Raw genomic sequence first — 22,995 nt, 5'->3', positions numbered from 1 at the left:
GAGCACGATACAAAGAAGACAACTTTATGTGAGCTCAGAGAGAGCCAGTGAAACAGTATCATTACTTAACTGATTGTGTATAACTCCCGAATTTCCCTCTAGTCTTTTTTTCTTCTCAAAGATAATAAAAGCAGCATAACTGTGCTGCAGTGCCCAGCTTAAGTGTTTTCAGTGCTCTTGCTGCAGACATTCTGCAGTATATGTTAAGACTGTGGCTACTTGGGCAAGTGGGGGAAACAGAAGACCTAGAAGGTAAAAGGGGAGAGAAGACAGCCAGTCACACCTCGTTCATCTCATCACACTAGCCAGCCTATGGCAAATTGTTCTAATGGCTTCCAATTTCTGTTTCCCACTAATAAGTATGGGAGTCAAAGACTAAATGCAGCAATACAAACATTTTAGTTTTTAATGAGAAACAGCAGAAGCAGCGCTGTTTTTCCACACTTCCATTTTGACAGAACTGACTTCATTTTTTCTTTCCTCTCCCCTTTTCCCCACCAAGAGTTCTGCTGCAATGAGTCAGTCTTGGCTGAACTTGCAACCATAATCACAGAAGTGTCAAAAGCTCCTGCTGTCTATTTTCCAGATTGCTTTCAGAACTTGTGTCGCAAGAGTCTTATCAGAACAGCAATGGTGACATTAAGCAGAAAAAATACATTGTAAACTGAACATAGAGACATCCAAATCATTGGGACACACTGTACAAGCAAACCCCAAAGCTGCAAGACAGGAACGCTAATCTGAGAACTAGTCCATGAGAGCGTGTGCTTGAACCTCAGCTATGACACACTGGTAGTCATCAGACACTAGGAAAAGATTCTAGACTTTCACTTCACATCTGAGTGGCAAATTGTCTTTAACTGAACAAGAAATTTTACCTTAATAAGTAAATCGGATCTCTCCCCTCCAGCCTCTCAACACACTGTATTATAATGTCTACTTAAATCTACTTATTGTTATTTTATTCATGAATTATAAAGTCACAAGTATCATAATCCACAATAATGAAGTAGGTGACATGAACTAGTCAAGCACTACATATCTGATGCTGCAGATGTCACAGTTTAAATTTCAGAAACCAACTTTTGTAAAATGCTAAAAACTCTGAACAACAAAATTCTTTTCTTCTAATTCAGAGTGTTACCTTCTATGTTTAGCCCATATAAAAGCAGCTAAATAAACCTATCCATCTCCCGAGTTAAAAAGGAGAATTGAGAAATCAATGAAATGCACTAAAAACGCTGATGTAAAAAGAAAAGATCCACCAGTTATAAAATCCTTCAGAAAGTTGCACCTTCGGTCAGCTGAAGTGACTGACAAATCTTTTCTCATTGTTATATGTTTTGATAATTTATTTGTCTGAGACATCCATCACAGCTGAGACTGTTTTATTAACAAGACTGTGGAAGCACGTTCAGCTGGATTCCAATTTCCATTCTATTCCCTCTTGACTCAAATCACAAGAACTCCTGCAGCACATACAAATCTTCGACATAACTTAAAGATATCCACATTAGCTAAACTGACACGAGACAGTCAGAAATAAGAATACTGTGCTCTAAAAGAAGACCAATATGTGCTCTAAAAGAAGGCCAATATCTGCTCTGATTTGCCCTGACAATCCCAATGCTGGGTAAGCACCAGCACCAGGAGCAACAGCAAGCCCTGCTCTCAAGAGCTTCAGTTCCTCCTTCTCCCAGCAGAGGCTACTGCTCACCTACAAACAAATGTACATGGCTGTAGAGCAGATGTGTTAAGAGGAAGAACAATAACAGAAGATCCTCCAGGCATCCACTGGGCTGCAATGAGGAGCTTCTCCAAGAAATAACTGCTTCTTTACCTTATTAGCAACCGTATATTGGTACGAGTATCGCTGCTTGCCACTCATGTCCTCATACACTGTTGGGACTATCTTCAGTATGTAGTCATGAGAAGCTAGGGCTGTGGTGAGAAAAGGAAAATATAAATCAGCATTTGGAGAAAGGAATCACAGCCTCCATAACATTTCAAAGTGAATGTGGGAAATCAACTAAAACATGTAAGGTCACAGAAAAGGCATCTCCCTCCTCATCTTGTTTGGGTCACTTGAAAATTCCTACCTGTTTGCAGCTAAAAGGACTGGCACCCCTTGTCCTGGTGAGATCAAGAACTAGCTCAGGTCAGAACTGCAGCTCACTCCGCTGCTTCTGATAGAAAGTGCTAAGGCACCACGACTTGTGGTCCCATTTCTTCTGAGCACCCAACTTCTTTCCTTCCTTCCTTCTCCCAAAGCTGATAACAACTACTCGATCCTTTTTCATTACTTAAATGGCTTAGGGTGATTTTTTTTTTATGTCTGCTGAAACAGTTTTAAAACAGAATGTAAATTGTTTTTCTGCAGAATCCTTTGGTTAAGTGTAACACAATGACATTTAAGAGAAAAAAAAAATGCTGTCTAGTTTCAGCAGCAGACAAGGAAATTTTGTTCCAACAAATGGACAAGGCTAATATCCTGTAGAAACCCAAAGAATTTCAGAAGAAAAACTAGGCTGAAATGTAGCATGTACTAGAAAAGATGTAAATGACAGTCAGCAACTGTTACAGAGGCAAATTAAGGACTCATGGATACACCAGTGTTGCATGAACAGCCTTGTTTTCCTTCCTGAAGAGAGCAGCTAAGATCTGTAATCACCAAGAATACATACGATTTGAGCTGAGTTTGTCTGCTCCCTCCAAGGCATTGAATGCTCCGTGAACATTCTGGACCTGGCAAGAAGAAAGACACATGAAGAAGTCCTGCTCTAACTTGACAGTCTTGACCTTTGCTTCCCTATCCTATCCTGTTACAAGGAGATCAGCCTGATTCAGCCTTTTCAGAAACAAAGCCTCAATGCAGTAAAAGATGACTTGAAATATTTCTCAGTGACTGTCCAGCAAGGGTTGGTTCAATGGAAAAAAAAGTTGATTTCACAATGTCTTACAAGATGAAACTCCACAAAACCACTCCAAAGCTAAAGGAATTGCAGCTGGAAGAGGCCAGTTGTGAAACTTCACTGAGAGACATTACTTAAGAGCTTTGCATAGTTAACTGTGAAATTCACCTATCAGGCTGAAGGGAAACAAATGGGAATCAGATTCAGGATAAACTCTAGAGTCTTCATGCAAAGGTAGTTTGTGTCAGAGCAGTTTGTTATGCACAGCTTTACTCATTAGCCCTGCCCTCACACTGTGCACACCAAGTCCTTGGAGATGAGAGGGTCACATGTCTACGTTGCCATCCATTCAGTTTTTCCTGCAGCTTGTCCCAGACATGCAAGTATCTGTTTGCACAGAGTTACAGGATTTCCACCCCATGCCTTCCACATACTCTGATCATCTAGAATACAACGTCCACCAAAAGAATAATCAACAACAAAAACCCCACAGCAAGAGCTGTGTTACATCTTTCACAAAACATACAGTAAGCCATAGAGAAAGGATGAATACATCCTCAACCTAAAGTCCTTAAGCCACAAAACAGGGAAGAAAGGTTCAAAATAAGTATTTGGTCATGAATATGTGAGTTGTCGTGTAGTAAAACTCACCAACAGGACAATGCACAAGCATTTCCTTCCCAGGTCCTCTTAACAACTAACAGCATGCGGATATATTACTCTGATCTTGGTGGCTATTGTCCTGTTCTGAATGCAATGGAGCAGGTGATGGTTTGGAGGAAGAAGCAACTGACCTAGTTTCTCTACTCAGACAGAAAACTAAACTAAAGACACAAAACTAACAGCAAGTTCAACTTGCAAGGTGCTAGTAATAGGCATGGAGAAAAACTATCAGCAGAACCTTCTACAGGATCTTCTCCTCCCCAGGGATTTCAAATATTTCATGCAACAGAAACCATTTTCATTTTCTTGCAGACCATACATTCTTTACTTGGTTATTGCATACACATGGACAGTGTCAATACAAAAAGCTTACAGAGAAAGAGAAGCTGCCAGACAGGGCTACAGTATTAAGTTCCACTCTTAGTGCTGCTGAGAAATAAGCAGCTTATTGCATATCGGAGCCAGGGATGTTAAGGTTCCCTCAGAACACTCAAACAGTAAATATTTGAATTGCTGCTCAGTAAACAGCCATGTCTGTCCGGTGAGGTACGTGTTTATCTGGGCTCATGTTCTAGTCCCTGGCTCCCCACCATCCACACTTCTGTTTATATGTAAGAGTTGTTCGCTCTGTTGTTTCCCTAAACAAGTTTGCAAAGCTGCAAGTTACTGAGTTTCCACACAGACACAGTCACCAGACACCAGTACAGCTGCCTGCTTCTGGGTCATCAGGTCCTCTGCTGCACCTGCCTCTCCTGCCTCTGCAGCACAGATGGCATCTGTGACTCCCAGCCTGACGTTTTACCATGATTTTCCTTGTGGAATATTCTGGACTCCCATTACAGTACTTGCTGCCATAGATTGCTAATTAATCACTGCTCTACAAAGTGCACAGGTGCATTCCTTGGGGGAACATTAACTTGTTTGTACCTTGTTAAGTACCTGGAGGGACTTCAAGAAGCAATAAAACTTTGGCCACAGTAACAAAATTGCTTTGCAAGAGAAAACAAGCAAGGGTGCATAGTCAGACGCTCTCAGGACTGTGCTGCAGTACTAAGGCCAAACCCAGTGCTTTGAGCAGCAGTATTGGAAGTGAAGGAAGCGAATCAGCAGTTCATTAGAGCCAACATTTGATCCTTCCGTGAGATGGACATCCAGAAGACACCTGCCAGGCTCCTGAGCATCTCAGCCTTTAGCCTGTACAAAGGCAGTCTAAGACTGACAACTTGACTAATCTGGCAGTCCAACTGCAGGCTAAAATAACTTGCAGCTATACAACTATAAGGGGAAGACCTCTTGCAAAGGTTGAATACTATTATTATTCAACACAAATCTAGCATTCAAGAGAATTTAATCGCAGTGGTTGGAAGGGACATCCTATTTTTCACATTTCTTTACTTGGTTACCTGTCACGCGATAACATTTTGGTCTTGTTTACATTAGGAAAAATCAACAGAAAATCTGCCACTATTACCCATTAGCTATTTTGAAGAACTGAAGCTCATTCAATGCCAGACAAGATTTGAATCTTTATTTCAGACTGTTCCTTCTCGAGAACATGCTATGTACCTTAGTGAACACTTCTGGTAGAGCAAGCAACATCCTACAAAGAACTAGGTCTGAGCATTTGAGACAAGCGTCTCACTCCCTTCAAGAAATATGAGCATATATTACATCAAAGCAGGTGGAGACAAAGCATAATAGCCTAAAATGTATCTACATAGCTTTAAAGCTCTCAGTACTTGCTACACTGCTTGCTGAGTCTTGATAGCACCTGTTTACTGAACACAGCCTTCTTTAATTTGTACTGTTAAACTTATGTTTGCCTACAGGATCAGCAGCACCTACATGCTAGATGATGAGTAGTTATTCTGGGCTTTGAAAAAACTAATCAGAGCTTGTCCAAATCATGAGTCAGCTACACATCTGCTGAACAGGTTTCTCACTACCAGCATGGAAGACACTCGCTCCTTCACCCCCAACTGTCCAAGTCTCTCATCTCAGTGATACCTATTTTCAGCACTGAGAATTGAAGCTACACCATGAATTGGGCTACGTGGCTCATGGACTTCATGATAAAACAATGGGAACAGTGCATTACAGCGCCTATTTCCCACACAAACTGCAGAACTCCCTATTAGCACTTACCTAATATTTTCCATAATCTCCGTGTGCTTTACAGACATTAAGCCAAGCTTATTTATATGCTAATATTTCAGCGTTCCCACACAAGATATTTCCTAAAAGAAGCCGGGAGCAGAGTCAGAAGACTACAAAGCAACGCTTAGACTTGTTAGCATGAAAAAGGGTTTTGGAAGTGGGTGTACAAGAAGCAGACTAATGAGACGTCTGTGCTGAGGAAAGAAGATTACAGAGAGACTATGGGTAAGCAATGTTTTGGGTGAGTCGCAAACTGGGTGAGCACATACACAACTCCCACCTGTGATGCTAGCTCCTTGGAAGTAGGCTAGAGAGGTGCTGTAATCTATCCTCGTTGAGAAATCAGGAATTATTACATAACTTGCAACACCTGGTGAAACTCTATCCACAGGGTAAGTGCATACATTCAGCTTCTTCCCAGCAGGGAACTGGTGAAACCCAAGTCTAACTTGTGTTTCACAGAACAAATCTGACTGATAGGTGTCTGCTATAGAAGTATGGTGATGTGCACTAAAAAGACTTGACTGGTGTTACGCTAAGACAGTAGAGAGCACACATCTTCCCTCAGTTACTCACTGCTACTCTGCAAAGAAGGTCAAGATACATTTGCTACATTAATACTAAAAGCAGCACTGCATGCTATTTTGCTGAGCCACTCCTAGCAGAAACATAACCACAGTTTTCCAAAGGCACTTTCAGTTTCAGATGGAGAAAGCAAAGTTACTCTATGACAAACACTGCTCTTTCCTGAAGTAATGGCATGTACAGTTTGCAAACTCTTCTGGATTGAATGCATACTGCATGAATTCAAGGGATGAGCTTGCCTACCCAGGGAGAATATTCTTGTGCTCCCCACACTGTACATGGCCCTTCCATAAAACCAAACAATCAATATCAAAGTTACTGTGGTTGCATTCAATCCCCTAGAGACATGGAATTTTCAGGAAGCAAACTCACCTGTAACTTGTCCCCAAATGAGAGCTTGTGGATGATATGAGTCATGTCAGGATTCTGAGGCTGCGCAGTGGCACTGTGTGTTGACACGTGAAAGTTACCAGGGACCTAAAATTAGTCAAGACAAAGAAGAGAGGATTTCTCATTTTATCCCGCAAGGCATCGCCAGGCTTTGTGATATGAAACTGAAACGCCTGGATCCATCTAGCCTGGCAAGCAGTACCTACTTAACAGTGGACGACACCTTGGAGAGACTTTGAAGTATCTTCCTGTACTTGACCGGCACCACCATACTGCAGCAGAGCAAAGATCTGTTACATCCCAAGAGTCAGGTTCTCATTGCTACAGCTGCTGACTAGGAACTGATGAGTGGATCACTCTTAGTCCTAGGATTCCTTACACTTAAGGCTATGTCTTTCTTTCCCATTAAAATACGATTCAAGTCTCTCTCAATAAAAAACTGCTTAACATTTTAGTCACACATCTCACATTTGTAAACAGGCCCACTGTTGCAGAACATCCTAAGAAAGCTATGCACATGTTTTTATTGCGGTACCTTGCATTTCAGAAGACTGGTGGTTTATTTATATACAGAACTCATTCTTACTCACAAAATTTTTGGGACATCCTACAGAAACAAAGACACAACTTTACCTTCTAGCCCTGGCTCATAGCTGGTTTTTAGCTCCCAATACAAGATTTTCTATTTGGTTTTGGTTTTTGTTTTTAACTGGAGGAAATACAAAGTTTTGAAAAAATACAGATTTCACCTAAGGAGTTCAAAGGCAGAAAATGAGCACTGGTGTCATTCTAACTGGATCACTCTAGCATGCACGAAGTTTTCAGGTCACTAGCCCTATACTGTGAGGTCTTTCAACAAATTCGACTCAATCACTGTTACAGAGGGTGCAAGACTTTTTTTTCCTAGATAGGAAAGGACTGGTCTTGATTTCCAAACCCCTTAACAGCACTAAGAATCAACCTGACAGGGGGGTTGAACTAGATGATCTCTGGAAGTCCCTTCCAACCCCTACAATTCTGTGATTCTGACAGTCTCAAACAGCAGCAAAACAACAATTACACATCAGATGCACACTGTTCTCTCTGTAGAGACTTCAGTGTCGGGGCCAAGGGAGGCCACATGCTGATTACATGTGCTTTCAGGAAAACTGAATTAAATGACTTGATGTGCAGTTGTGCACTCTGGGAACACTTTCAGGTGTGGACATAAGCTGTGTCATCCACAAGCTCAGTAAACAGAATGGCAGAGTCTGCAGTAAGTACACACAATGTTGCCCTGTTCTCCCTCTCCAGGTTTGTTGCCCTGCCATGCACTACCATGTGCCCAAAGCTCTAATCAAGCCAAGAGTTACTCCTATAACTAACTTCACATAAGCTCTTTAAAAAGGGGTGTGTCTTTGTTATGTAAGTTTAGAGTCCCACAGAACAGTGTCCAATGCCAATGCACAGTCATGTTTCAAAGCAGGGCCACATCCCACTCTAGATGCTAGCTCACACAGAAGCCTGTAAAATTCCTGCCAAGGGACTGAAGACTTTCTTTTCCCTCAGACACGAGAGGCTCAGATTTTCAGAGCCAGAAGTCCTGGTGTGAGTTCCCTCCTTCTAGTCCCAGCCACTATATGAGACCACACAATGAGAAGCTTTGCAAAAAGGAAACAGAGAAGGGAGTTTCTCGTACTCACATATGGCAGCCCCCTTCTAGTTGATTTTGGTGAGCAGAATGCACCACGCAAACCAGAAAAAGCCCCAGTTGTGCACTGTGCTTCTGCAATTAGCAGAACAAGAACCACCTACCTTCGTAGAAGCCCTTTCCCAGTTTTGTAGACTACCAGCTGCCAGTAGTTTTGGTGACTTAGAGGTGAAGAAAGAAACATCATCTTTTTAATCCCTAATCCCTTCCATGTCACAGAATCAGTAAGAGGTTCTGCCTGTTATTTTTAGATGAGATTTAACATGACCTGGGCGGGGAAGAAGGAAGTAGGATTTTGTAGCCTGTGGTACATGAGGAGGCGTGAATAAAGGGTGCGTCCTTCTCAGGACATCAGTGGGCCCCACCACTGCCTCCCCCACCCCATCTAGTCATCTTCAGCATTACATAGCAAGATTATTCAACCCTGAACACACCCATCCCAGAGAGGAGCCTCCTCCAGGCCCTGATTTTCAATCTTTGAGCCAGAAGCAAAGCATCCCTACAAAGCATGCGCATAGGCCTCGTGCACGTATTCCAAACATTTCAGCATGGAGCTGCTCCTGTTATGCTGGCATCCTCTAGCAGGAACATTCCTGTCATTCTGCAGCTCTTGGAACTAAAGAGCCCTTGGATAGAGATGCTGCCAAAGACCTGCATAGTGAATCACATTTTGGAGGTCCCAAAGTTGTGACAAGTGAACAAAGAAGCCATTCAGCGTTCAACAGGCACTTATATATCCCCTAAACGTTAGGCTGCTGCGTTCAAAGATACATCACTGGCCACAACACAGAGCCACTCTACTATTAAGGAATGCTATCCGGGCTACCTGATTTGGAGAATGATAAGAATAAGCCTGATCTAACATGCCCTCTGTGGCAATAACTACACAGCCTCCTCTCCCAGTATTGTTCGGCACCAACGTGAGAATCAACCTCACCTATTGAGTAGGGACTCCCTAAATGTATTTCCTGAAGGGGAGACACAGACACACAAATTTTCATAGCATTTTACAAATCAATCTTACAAGCCATTTCCTGGGTAAGCCCAAACTCACCGTCATTCCTACTCACCTTGTTGATGCTGAAATGTCCCTCGAATCTACAGCCATCCCCATTATTGAGAGGTATCTTCATCGAGTTGTCTATGTGACCCACTTCATGCCTTCCCATTTCATCTTGGATGTCTAGTCCAACTACTGCATGGGAGGAAGGAGAAAAGACAAAAAAAAAATGAAGAGAAAAAAAATCGGAAAGGTTGCACAGGAAAGCATGCACAGCTTTTACTGGAAAAAAAAGTCCACATTATTTTCCCTGACAATTGACTAAAGTGTGCTAATAAAATAACATCATCTGTCAAATGCTGTTATACCAGAATTAACTTTGTAACCAAACTTTTCAGACTGTTTATTTGACAGAAACACATATCCTATATCCTGCCTGTTAACATCAACGTGAACTGCATAAACAGAAAAACTTGAGATAGACAAGGCAAGTGATTTGTGAAAGGCCAACAACTGCCTGGTGTATTCAGAGTTACAAATGAAACTTCTGGCTCCCAGACACTAAGAGGTCACTGTAAAAAGGGAAATGACTTAGAAGATAGCAAGGAAGGTCAGTCACTGACACAGGCTGCAGGGAGAGCAAAGGGTCCAGGAAAACAGGTGGCCCAGCCTCACCTGGAATACAAAGTGAGAGGGTATTGGCAAAGGCTGCAGTGATGTGATATCCTGTTACAGAGGGTCCACTGTACAAATTCAGGCCTATTCCAAGCAGTACTTCAAATACAAATTAAAAGAGATAAGAGAAAGAAGGTACTCACATTCACAATGCAGATTTGGTAAACTAATGTTCAGATTCACTTCTATTTTACCTCCACTGTCTTTGTCTGGGTCATCCACGTACAGCTCATTAACTCTAAAGGAAAGAAGACAGCAATGGGTCCGTGCATATAGCAACTTTACACAGGAGAGAGTCAAAAAACAAACCCCAAACAATCAGCCTTGCATGTGAAGTAAAAAGAGTTCGAAGCACAGAGGTCACTGTGTGACAGCCTGAATTCGAAGACAGAGGGACAGCCACACAGGGACAAGTCACTTCAATTTTACTTGTTGTCTGATACATTCAGGATATAGAAGCTTTAGGCAACATCCTTGTCCCAACAGAAAACAGAAGTCCTGTTCTCATGCTTCTTGCTCCTTTCCCTAACCCAAGCTTCCACAGCCAATACAGAACAAGAATCCAATGCTGAGAGGAGGCAGGCTAGAGCCCTCTGCTACCTGGGATGTGACTGTTTCAGAAAGAAGAATCCATATGCTTTCTACTTATTTCATTAACAGTTTTAGAGAAAGGCTAATAGCCATCCCACAGGAAAACATCTTTGTGTAACTAATTGTCCTTTATTATTGCCACCCAGCTGAGACAGCAGAGGCAGAAGACAGCATGGCATGCCACAGGGCATAAAAGCCCCCGTGTGCGTCTGACCACGTCAGGTACAAAAGCTTTTTCTTCACTTCTCATCAATGGTGCTCCATTTTTGGGTGCCAGGGTCTCCTCTTTCACTTCTCCCTTACTTGCACCTTTCTCCCTTAAGTATTTCATTCATGTACTGTAATCAAAATCAACGACTAAAACTGAGAAAAGGATTCAAGTCAGGAAACAGATGGGATGAAACATCCTGGACAGCAGGATCTAACACTACGCAACAGCCTCCCAAAGAGTAGTGATGTGCCAGCACTGTGGGTGCTATGAAGCAGATCTCACAGAAGAGAAAACAGAAATATAGAGCAAAAAGAATACAGAAGCATAAATATTTATAGTTGGCACATACAATCCATCTGACAGCTAAAATATAAACCAAATGAACCAATGCAAGCACAGCCACATGTCCAAGAGAATACACTCCAGAAAAACGCACTACACTGAGGCAGGAAGATGTGGAGGGTACCCAACAGCTCTATCTCCATCCAAGTCTGACACTGCTCAGTCTCAAGGGAGATTTGAGAAATTTATCTTTCAGCGTAAGAGATAACAGAGGTATGGGAACTTACAGTCAAGCAAGCTGCATAAAATAAACTATTTTTGCAACTAAGTGCTCTGTGTTGTTTTTATTTAATGCTCAAAGTGTGTGAAATCCTTTGACTAGCCCTTGCTGAAGAGTATATACGCTAATAGACAGCCCAGGCCGAGGGCAGCTAACAAGACAGAATCAAAGCGATTCTGTTTGGGTGATACATCTCTGGACCACAGTGAACTGCCTGCCCTGTGGATTCAAAAGAAACAAGTCTCCAGAGTGAGAAACACATGGCTGCCAATTTTTTTCTGAGGTAATTACTCACAGGTCAGTGAGGTTTGCAGACACTCATTTAAAACCAGCACAGCATTTGTCTTTGGCTTCACAGCCCTACCTTTCTCTGTTTTTAATTGGCTTGACAAGTTGCTTGCAATCATTACTCAACGTATTTTTCAAGTGATTAACAAAAATGACACAGAGGGAGGGGCGAGATTGCTCATCAACGACCTAGTTAGAAGCTTCTTGGCTGATCCCTCTCCTTCCATGTGGAATGTGTTAAATCTTCTATGTATTCATCACTGGCAGAATAGGCAGAGATTGGGATTAAGTCATATGTCCAAATACGGTGGCAGGGAGAACTCCAGCCAGCAGAGGCATTACTCCTCCAAAGCACTGCACCTCTCTCCTCCCTCCCAGCCCATTCTGTAGCAGCACTTGGTTTCTCCCCAGCTCTTCATCACCTCAGGTGCGATCATGCCTGGCCAGCACCATGGCCAAGCGTTGACTAAAATCCGTGCTCCTGGCGAAAGGGAGCATCTGTGTCAGGGCTAGTGCAGGACATCAGGTTTGACACCTCAGCTGATGCAGCCCAGCAATTTGGAATAAAATGCTCAGGAAGATCACTAGTTGTATTTGCAAATTTCCAGTTCTTAACAACTTACAGAATGGGCTCCCAGGTGTGGTGTGGGAACAAATGCCCATAGGCCTTTTGGTGATAAGTGAGCAAGGAGCTGCTGGTTGATGTTAAAGGATAAACCACGCACACAGAGCCTCTCAAAGCTTTTATGTAGGAAAGCAAAGTGGTGAGATCACTCAACCACAGACTGGATCACTGAGGCAAAGAGAAGTAGGCCACCATGCCCATGTCATGCAGCCCATTAGTTGCAGAGATAAGGGACTCTAGCTTCCCATTCAGAGCTCTGGTCATGAAACCACCTGCTCCCAGACTGTCTCTTGGGCAAGGCTCACGGCCATTTCCTCCTCCTCTTCACCCTGCTATTCTCCTTAACCACATTCCCAGAAGGTTCCTTAGCAGGGGCTCCACATCACACTCTACACTGAACTGCTCTGTTACTGAGGTGCCTCTCATGAAGTGGACCCTGGGACACAGTGACAACATACTGCAGGCTAAGCTTGCCAGGGCAAACCTCAAAAGATTCATCCTCTTTCAACAAACTGGAAATTTTCTTCCTAAAATGTTTTCTGGAAATCTCACAGGTAAGGCAGACATCCAGAGCTAAGCTGCTACTTCATGAATCTCCACCTGAATCACTGTTGCTTAAGTCTGGACTGGTGCTCTTGTCTCAGTTGTAAGCTTCGTCCCCAGGCCAGGAATCCAAATTGCACACAGCCTTCCTATAATTTCAAAAGACAATCCTGGGATGTTAAGGAAAAGCAGCATTTGGTACCTCTAGCAACTCCCCCTGAAAGAATAACGTCTCCAGTAGAAAAAAATAAGCTGGCTCTCATTTACTGCTGTCCATTCTGGAACATAAATTATCCCAGGATTAGATCAACAGTACCTAACAGTGAATATGAGATGGTCATAAGGGAAATAAAATCTGAGGTCAGGCAGAAGGACACTGTAAACACAGCTGCTTCTATAGCTCTTTGGACAGGCAGCATATAGGGTCATATTGTAAAACCAGAGATGGCACATACCTCCTCCAAAGACCCCAAGGAAGTAGGAATTGGCATTTTACTGGTTTTTATTAAAGTCCATTTGAACAAAAGAGGAACAATAAAGCAGGGGTAAGACGCAGAGCTGTGGAAATGTAATAGGGCAATAGGACACTTAACAGGGCACCTCACCCTGAGCAGGGCCTCCCATCGCCGCTTCAAGGAAGCGGAGGAAAGTTTCCCTACGCAGCAGGAGCAGTGATCCACGCAGAAAGAATCTGCTTCACTTCTAGAAAGAGCCACTTTGAAATACTTCCCATTCCTGAGCAATGCTTCTGGGTGATAGATGCTCATACCATTTGCTTACAAACTTGCAGCATTACACAGAAAGAGTTGGCTAAGATTGCAAATTTTGCAATGGTATGCAATACAGAATGAGAGGGGGAAAGAGCAGCAGGAGGGCTTAGTGTTTCTTTAGGATTTTATCCAAAGACAGACAGACCCATTCTCCATGCTTAGATTTATGACACAACAGCTTTGTTTCCCCAGAAACAAAACTTCTCGTGTAACTTATTCCCACCCAGCAACCCTGGCCACTAACATTAGATGCTTTGCACTTCCACAGCTGAACAGTCCATGGCCCTGTGAGTACAAGAGGAGCCATGAGGCACTGGCTGTTCAGCCCTTCAGCACTGCCTGGTGCTCCCTAAGTGCAAAAGGAACAAGAAGCAAGTCAGCAAATTCGCTGCTGTGTAATAGATTGTGCCTATCTATCTCCCTGCCGCTTCTAAGTTTTTTCTCTGCCTTGAATCTAAATCAGTTCACCATTTTTAAGGTCTCCGTCCCACTTTATGTCCTTGGCATAGCTGTGAAGCACAGAAAACACACTGTCCTACAACAGAAGGAATTGCAGCTCTCCAGGAGGCAGGAAGAAGAAGGCTTCCAAAGACGTCAACGTAGATTTGAATCAGAAATTGCAAATGACATCATGACACCACCTTCCGCTTCCTGCTCACCTATACATGGACGTTAGGACAAATGGCGTAACAACACAAATAGAGCACCTTTTATTAGGTAATCTCCAGGTTACTACGCAAATATTAATTAAGCTTCTTAACACCTCTGAGGTAGTCAGCTAAGCATTACATCCCACAGAAAAGTGTCTGTCTCAAGGTCAGTCCATAGCGAGAGCAGGATTACAACTTCCATTCCCCACAGACCACCAGGCCATATTCCACCTGCTTGCTCCACCATTTCATCTGCTTCAACTGGATGAGCCAGTGGAGCTGAACCTGCACCTCCTGCTTAGTGTCTGGAAACCAGATCAGAACATGGTAAGTTGCAGCACTGTGCTCCTGGTGCAGACAGCTCATGCTCCGAGGCTACCATTTCTTGCAGGAGGAATGTTTATTGCACCACGATCGCCCCATGCTGCTCACAACAGCTACAGCCTGACCCTGCAAGTCATTATGAGAAATCCCCATGGGACAAAGACCTGTTTCAAGTACCTGGAGAGCCTAAGGGACAGAAAAGATGTCAGGGTGTGATAACAATTCTGCTTCACTGCAGGATCAGTCTTGGGCACGCAAACAAACCCCACATGACCAAGTAATATGAGTTTCAAAATCAGGTGGCTTTTTGCTTCCTCCCATTTCTGGAGTACCTGATAGCTTCCACAAACAGTCCAGTTTTGCTGCATGCAGTGTGGCTGCAGTACTGGAGCTGGGCTACATGATACATGATAATAGATACAAGTATTTTTCAAAAGATTAAAACAAGGTGGTGTCCTCAGCTGGCCACCTTAAGGGAACAGCTGATTTTGACATCGCTGATGAGTTATGCTTATATTGAGAGGCAGTATTTTTACTGTAGGTATTGTGCTTACATAATGAACTGCCTTGCAGGAGGACACAGACTTTCAAACAGCACACTTGTCACTCGAGCCTGTTTAGTGCCAGCTACTTCATTTGTTCATTTAAAACAAACAAACAAAAAAACCAACACAACAACACCAACAGAAACAGTCTGCTGCTGTCTACATATTATGCGTGTGCCAGATGAATTGTTGTTTAGCAGACACATTCATAACACAAATACCACATTCATACCCTCCTACCCCTTCCCCTGGCTGCCAATGCAATGCACACTAGATTACTTAATTACATCTCTCCTCCTAATGATGGAATACTTGGAAAACTCTTATTGATCATACAGAACATAATTCATGACCTAATTACAGCCATAAAACTCAGGATTATCATCTTGCCAGCTATTAACTTCTGGAAGTGATCTGGGTTAATTAGAAAAGAGATAGGTGATCTCTTCGTTCTTGATTTGCAACATAACAGCATGATGAATGAGGAAGGCTGTTAAAGGTAGGCCAAGCAATTCCGAGCCCTCACTGTGCTCTCAACCTACTGCCCATCCTGCTCAGGAAATACCTGACACATTTAACACTTGAGCTTCACGTCTTCAGCCATTTGTGTCATCTGCTCAGTGGGACAAACATGTTTGATACTATCATTTTTGCAGATGTTCAAATGTGGAGTATGTGCCTCCTTTCCTTTATCTGCCTTTTACTGAACTGAGGGGTTAGATCTAAGTTCTTGCTTTGTTTGTTCTCAAGTCTTCAGTCACTCTTGGTCTGGAAAGAAGAAAACAATCATGAACATCCATGATTTCCGGAGTTCACCCATCTCTTAATTGCAATGACAGGTTGTGGTTGAGCTGAGGAAGAAAAACCTCTTCCCTCACTAGCAGTTCACAACGCTTTTCCTGGAAAGGACACAATCCCATCTAAGAACCAAGCTTCAGCTTCCTTCATGGATGCTCACAGGACTGACTGTTATGGTCATGCAGTGGATCTTTAACATGAGAAATCAGAAAGTTTCTAGCTTCCTCTGGACTCATCTACACAGGAAGCCAGTAAGCAGCAAAATAAGATGTGCACTTATAGCATGTTACCTATGCCACATTAATTTCCTGCATGCCCACTGTAATGTGTACAGTACCTCAATCCAGCTTCCTAGCTGAAGCGTGCCTCCCTGCCACAGACGCGATCTGCGTGCTCATTAAACATGCCCACACACTGAGTTATGACATACCTACTGTTATGCACAGTCTTCCCCACATCGATAATCTGTTTGGGTTTAGTGTTATGACTGCTATCCTCAAGATGAAGGTGTAATTTCTTGGCCTTCTGCCACCTAGACAAGGCTTTAAGTAGCTGAGACTGCAAGCACTAAGATAACAGGCTGGTCAAGGAAAAACAGATTTGAAGTTGGGCAAGAGTGACCACACAGTTTTCTAGTAATAACAGGACTTTAAATTGCTACAATCCTATGAATGCAGAAGGAAGTCTAACAGTGGGGAGAAGCTAGCCAGTATTAGGGGTTAATGTGGTATAGAGCAGATCTTATTTTCTCATGTTACCACATATGAGCTCAGCAAACCATACCAATCTCTCTCTTCAAATCTGGATACCAAAGAAACCCATTGGTAAGAGTCAGACAGCTAGTTCTGTGGGTACCCCTGCTGTTGAGGTTAATGCTGACTTGCCTTGAAGCAGGATGTCAGTGCACACACACACACCACAGAATTACTGGGCATAACAGGGCTATGGAAGTAAGCATGAACTCACATCAGTGAACCTGGCCTGTCTCTGATATAAGGCACCAGATCAGGTGCTCTTGATTTCAACTTGCCATCAAAAATGTACAGCTATTCCCATGCAAACTGGCTTTGTAAAGTGCATGACTGCTTTAGGGAAAATATTACACAAGAAGAGAAAGACTGATGCAGTCTCATAATTGACCTGGCACTGGCAAAGCAGGAAAGCTCACCCTGTACAAAAGCACACTCCAGTTAATCATTCAAATTCCGGCTGGCACTAGGAAATTTCAAGCTGGGAGAGTATCTTGCACAAGAGATACAAGAGATATAAAAGAAACTTGATACAAAAGAAACTTGAAGCTTGCAGTAAAAGGTGATGGGTATTGAGCAGTTTGCACAAAAGGAATCTTCTGCATCTTGAAAAGTATTTGGTTCTTGGCAGACAAGGCTCAAAACAGTCTTCTGAGTTATCTACCATCACTCAGTTTATAATGATGGTATAGAGTTTTCACACTGTTTCAGACCACATACAGCCCCACACATCTGCACCCATGTTTCAAATCATGACACTACGCTGCCTCACATTGACACTACAGTGTGTCAGCAGTACATTTTAAAAGGAGGTAGGAGAGGTCAGCAGCATCTCTGAGCACCTCTAAATGCTACAGGCTTCCCAGAAGAGAAAGCAATGAGTAAGAAATGGAAAGAGTGTACTTCTACTTCAGAAGTCACTGAACTGGGAAGCACCTGTTATGAGACATTCTGAAGTATTTCCGCTGTAACGGAGCAAGCCTGTTCACAAACACAGTGGGTGAGTTGTTCCCAATAAGAGAGAATGTGATGAACTACAACTCATCAAAAGATGGTTCTCACATTCAGCACACTATTGTGTTGGATGGTCTGTGACAAAGCAGTTTCCTGCATTCATCACTGTCTCTTCGATGACATCCTCTCTAAAATTTTACTGCTTTACTGCTCACAAACACCTCCTCCCTACGTAGTCCCTGCTGGATAAGACAGCTTACCAACTCTCTGAGGTTTCAGCGAGAATCCTCAGTATTCAGGAACTCACAGCACCTCTAGCATCTTCATGGAGAATTATCATCTTGTTCAGAAAGTCACAATATGAAGCAAGCACAAAGAGGTGTCAGAGAATCATATAGCTTCGCTGTTCAAAAATAAATCCATAGTCAGGAAATAATCACTATATACAGAAACATGTACTCTGATCAAAATTAGGTAAATATTTCTAATTCCTCTTGTAAAACACTAACAAAAAAAAAATCAGGTAAGTAGAAGAGTTCTAAGAGCAGAGCAACAAAGAGTATTTTTTTACCTGAAGTAATTTGTTGAGATGTCTCTATTTCTTTAAATAACAAGGAAACCAAGAACTTGTCACATTTAGCTCCTGAGAAAAGTAGGTTGATATGGTGAGCCTAGTATTTTCCCCCAAAAAATGCATGGAATTGAGTTCAAAGAAACAGAAAGGAAGAAACATGAGATATCATCTCTGAAACAAAAAAGCAATAGGCATAAAAATCAGATAGAGCTAGATTACACTACTGTCCTAAGGTTAAACATTACTCAAGGTTAACATTATTCTTTAAGTTAAATTCTTGATCCAAGTCAGAGATCATAAAAACAGTGAGAAGGCACACAGTGATCAGAACCAACACAAAGCTCGGTTGGTCAAAATATGGCACACAAGTCCTGCATACTGCAGAGCTTTTGTGCTTGGCAGTGACATCTGTGGCTGTGTGGACCATCATGCAGTCTGACAGAAGTTCCACCCTTCCTAACTCTCCAGGAAAACCGCATCACAGTCAGGTGAGCTCACTGCCACGTCAGTAGGATTACGGAGAATGTTTCCTAGAACCCCAAACAAAGGTACTTACGTTAATAGTTACCAAGAAAAGTCAACTTTAAGGCAAGAGGAGTGTCAGAACAGAAAAAAAAACAATCCAATCAATGAAAATACTCATTCTGTGAGCCATTTTTTAAACTGCAAATTATTACTGTTTTGCTCATAGCAGGTCCAAAAGAGATCACCTGGGGACAATACCTCTTCAGGCACAAAAGCTGTCAACTAAATTTTCAAGGAAGGCTTAATGGGCACAAAGAATGAAGATAAAATTCATGCCACAGGTAAAGCTATCTGTGTGTATCAGACATTCAGTTCTAGCTGATATCAGAAAAAAAAAAAAGTATATTAATAAGATCTCCTATTTTAAACAATTCATTTTCTCAAAAAGCATCGCTGAAAACATCCAGGGAAATCTAGCAGAACATGATCCTCATTCTACCCACAGAGAAGTTAGAGGAAAATAAAATATACTGTCAGAGATCCCAGGGATCTGCAACAAGATCCCACACTCTAAGAGCACAGGCTGTGTCATCTCAACCAGTAGGCACCACACATTTAAACTTAAGTTGTCACTGATGAAAAAAGACACTGATATCAAGTGAATCTGGAATAATAAACAAGTACAGAGAAATGTACTTCAGAAACTCAGGAGGAGAGGGGAAGTCAACCTTGTAAGAGGAAAAGAAGTCAAGAACTTAAGGAGGAAGAGGGACCCTGCAGCAGGTTGGCTCCTATCTTAGCAATCATAGTGCCTTATGTCCATCTGTTATCAGAGAACTGGAAAGGAATGGGAGGCCTACCCATCTCGTTCAACAGACAAATCTAGTACACAGCTGATAAAGGATCAGGCAGGTCTGGAACAGTTTTCTGTAATATAAGTTTTTTAGAACAACGTTGCCTAGCTTATCTCAGTAAAATAAAGAGCTGAATGGATGACTGAGTATTTTGACTCAAGCAAAAGGAATCCTAAACCATTAGACAATGAACTGGGCTAGTGAAATTACCAGTACATTTTTTCCAAGGTAATGGAGTACATCTGTAAAGAATCATATATAAATGTACATTCAAACAAAGGAAAACATGGTTTTTACTTACATTTCAGTGGCTATGAATCCGGTGAGCTCAGACAGGAAGAGAAACAGTATGAAGAGACAGCAGCAGACAGAGACTGGAAAAGAGGAAAGTTGAGGGAAAGGTTAGTTTATATATTGAACAAAGACACAAGCTGTTTTCACACAGGCAGATCATTCCCCCTGTGAACATGCCACCCAGACGCACCTAACAATTAACAATTTTTCTGTAGAGACCACGACTCACACCAGGCCATCAGAGTGACTTCAGTGGCATGCCAACGCTCAGCATCCTGCTGGGTATTCCTTGCTTCAGAAGCACACAGTCAGCTATGTGGTGTTTTGTGGATTAGGAAACATTTTGGTTCTCTGTCAAGTTCTAAGGCTACACACATGTCTTGCAGCCTGCACTACGCATGAGACAGAGCTGCAGAGACTATTGTGATAATGGACTAGTCTAAACTATGTCTCATTTTCCTCTCATTTTCCGACTCTTCAGGAAAGAAAAATTTGTTGCAAAGTCATTGCTAAGAACCTAGACAAGTCCTGTGTCCGTTCTAAGAAAGCCAACCTATACTGAAAGAAGGAAGCCCGAAGTTGCTGGCGTAGTGTTTGTTACTCTTCATCAAAGAACTGTTCAAAACATTGTACAATGACGTTCATGGAGCAGCAACAGACAGTTTCGTATACAGGAGGGGCTGGAAGGAAGGAAGAAATGGCTGCAAATCTCACTGATTAGGGATGATTACGCATGGACATACCAACTCAAGGAGATGGGGTTGTATTAAATAAAACATCCAAGTTCAACATGAATCATTATACAAAAGAGTAAACCAGGAAATGGCATGAGAACAGGCACAGTCTGGTTCACCCCTTGGTTCCAGCAGAGTAGCAATGACCAAGCACTCCTTGGAAACAAGCATTTTACCACAGCCACTAATTAAGATTGAGAAATGCGTAAGAAAAGCCCTGTTCCTCAACTTTATTCCACATGACCTAAACAGCCTGAATATCCTTTCCTCCAGAAGGCTCAAGCAAAACAACTGGATGGGGAGCAATTTTAATCAAACTATTGTGCCTGTCCACAGTCTCTTGGTACAGGGCAATAGGAGGCATGGGAAGGAAAGAGGAGGTACTTAACGCAAATACCAAGATAGACCCTTGTGTGACCTAAAGCCCTGTGCCTCATTCTTCAGATTAGTCAGTTGTACTTCTGAGGTAAGAAAAATACATGGCTTCCCCTTCTTCATCAGAGTCATTTCAAGGGTGGATTCATTTACTGACCCTCTCAGAAGTCCAGCGGATTAAAAGAGATACCAAAAAGCCATTAAGTAGGATGAAGAAAAAGGGGAAAATAAAGTCAAAGATCACTAAGAAAATGGGAAGCCAGAGAGGATATTCAATGGAAAAGAGAAACCTCAGATAGTCAGACACTCCTGCTTCCAGGTCCTGGCTGTGAAGATGCAGAACACCACCATACTGCTGTAGCCCAGCTAAGCCACTAGCACAGTGCGTCATGGGAGTGGAGAAAGATCTACTTAAAACACAGCAACAAATGCTTATGAGAACATATACACCTACGTAAGAGCTCAGAAAAGCAGTCAGGCACAAGACTAGTTGATCCAGTGTTTCTCACCATTAATCACCAAACAGCAGATACACAAGATCTCTGATCTTGGCAGCATACAGGGGAGAATGTATGACTGAGACAACTCTTTCAGCTGTTTCCCACATCCCAATTTTCTGTGTTTTCATCCTGTAACAGTTTTCCACAGCATCAGACAGACCTCTCTGCTCTCCATCACTTTTTTGCAAGCCTGGTACTGATGTCAATTCTCACCCAGAGCTTTCCTCCTCTTTTGACTTTTCACTTTCTTCTCTGTCATTTCCATCATCAAATTACCTCCATTCCTGGTATACAAAGTACTATCTCCTCTAAGTCCATTTTCCAATCTAGCCCTTCCAGGTAAGACCTGTGACAATACATACTAACTACAGTACAGTAAAATTACAAGAACCTGCACGTAAGAAGTCCTGCAAGAATGTCCTGAAACTCCTGCTGGGGATCAACTTCCAAAGGCTTTGATACTTTTGTCAGTGTTTGAATTGCACAGGCAGTTTTCAACCTGCAAAAGAGATTACTGAGAGTGGACACAAGAGAGGTCTGGAGACAACGAATGGGGAACAACAACTCACTGTTGCTTCCAGTACAGGAATGTAATGGGAGGCTGAGCTTTAAAACAAGAGGAGGGAGTTTTAACTCTACACAACACTTAGTGTTCAGAAACTTCTCAATGCTAGGAAAAGTCTAAAAGACTTGAAAAGAAAAGAATCAGGCACGCCCAGAAGAAATCCACTGATGACCACTACACACAGAAGAACCACCTCTGTATCAGGAAGCTCAGAGCTGCCAAATAAGGGATGTCTGGGCACTGTTTCACCTGTCCTTGTGCTCTTTCTCAGCACCTACTGCTGATCATTACCTTAAAAAGCACACTTGGCTAAATGGAGTTCTGCAGTGACCTTGCTAGCCCTAGAAGTGTTCTTGTACACGCACATCTCCAGAGTAGGGGATGCCAGGTGTCTCTGGCATCACACTTACACAAAAGCCTTTTGCTTTGAACCATCTCTTGCTGCCAACTCTCCTTAGTTTATGCAGCTGTATGCAGGCACATACAGCACTCTCAGTGTGACAATGTACACGCAGTGTTTCAGTTATTTATTCCACAGTGAAGACCTGTCCTTGCTTCCATGCAAACACAAGGCTCCAGTCACTTACATATGACAACTACATTGCATCTGGAAAAGCAGATTAAAGACTGGGATCAGATAGAACAGCAAAAATTAACGCATAAAGCTTAGCTTAACTGCAAGAGCACCACATGATGCTCCCTCAAAGCTTAAAGGACAATCTAAGACAGGCTTTTTAAAACTCCAGTAGGACAGGGTGATCAATACATCCAAGGCTGCTTGTTGTAGACACACTAGAACATGCTGTTATTGAGAAACTCCAAAATGATGAGAAATTCTACCAAGCACTTCTTTCAACACTGGCTTCTAACCCTTCTGTACATGTCCCTTCTGACATACACCCCCATCTAGGTACATTCCTGACTCTTCCTTTCCACCCTTCAAGAAATGTAA

At 42.5% G+C, this 22,995-nt stretch overlaps 1 protein-coding gene across 1 annotated transcript in view; it reads right to left on the bottom strand.

Annotated features, from left to right (window-relative positions):
• The window catches only part of ERGIC1 (endoplasmic reticulum-golgi intermediate compartment 1), a 54,540-nt gene that overhangs the window by 7,769 nt on the left and 23,776 nt on the right, over positions 1–22,995 (bottom strand). The window contains exons 3-8 of the mRNA XM_065734578.1: positions 19,877–19,949; positions 10,216–10,310; positions 9,468–9,592; positions 6,690–6,794; positions 2,685–2,745; positions 1,841–1,941 (exon numbers count right to left, since the gene is read on the bottom strand). Of these exons, the coding sequence (XP_065590650.1) occupies positions 1,841–1,941; positions 2,685–2,745; positions 6,690–6,794; positions 9,468–9,592; positions 10,216–10,310; positions 19,877–19,949 (560 nt within the window). The remainder of the gene's footprint in view (positions 1–1,840; positions 1,942–2,684; positions 2,746–6,689; positions 6,795–9,467; positions 9,593–10,215; positions 10,311–19,876; positions 19,950–22,995) is intronic.

This window comes from Cyrtonyx montezumae, unplaced genomic scaffold (genome assembly GCF_038088225.1).
Source record: "Cyrtonyx montezumae isolate F1298 unplaced genomic scaffold, pur_monq_1.0 scaffold_18, whole genome shotgun sequence".
Taxonomy (NCBI): Eukaryota; Metazoa; Chordata; class Aves; order Galliformes; family Odontophoridae; genus Cyrtonyx; species Cyrtonyx montezumae.
The sequence above is the reverse complement of the archived record's forward strand: the minus strand, read 5'-3'. Positions and strand labels throughout refer to the sequence as shown.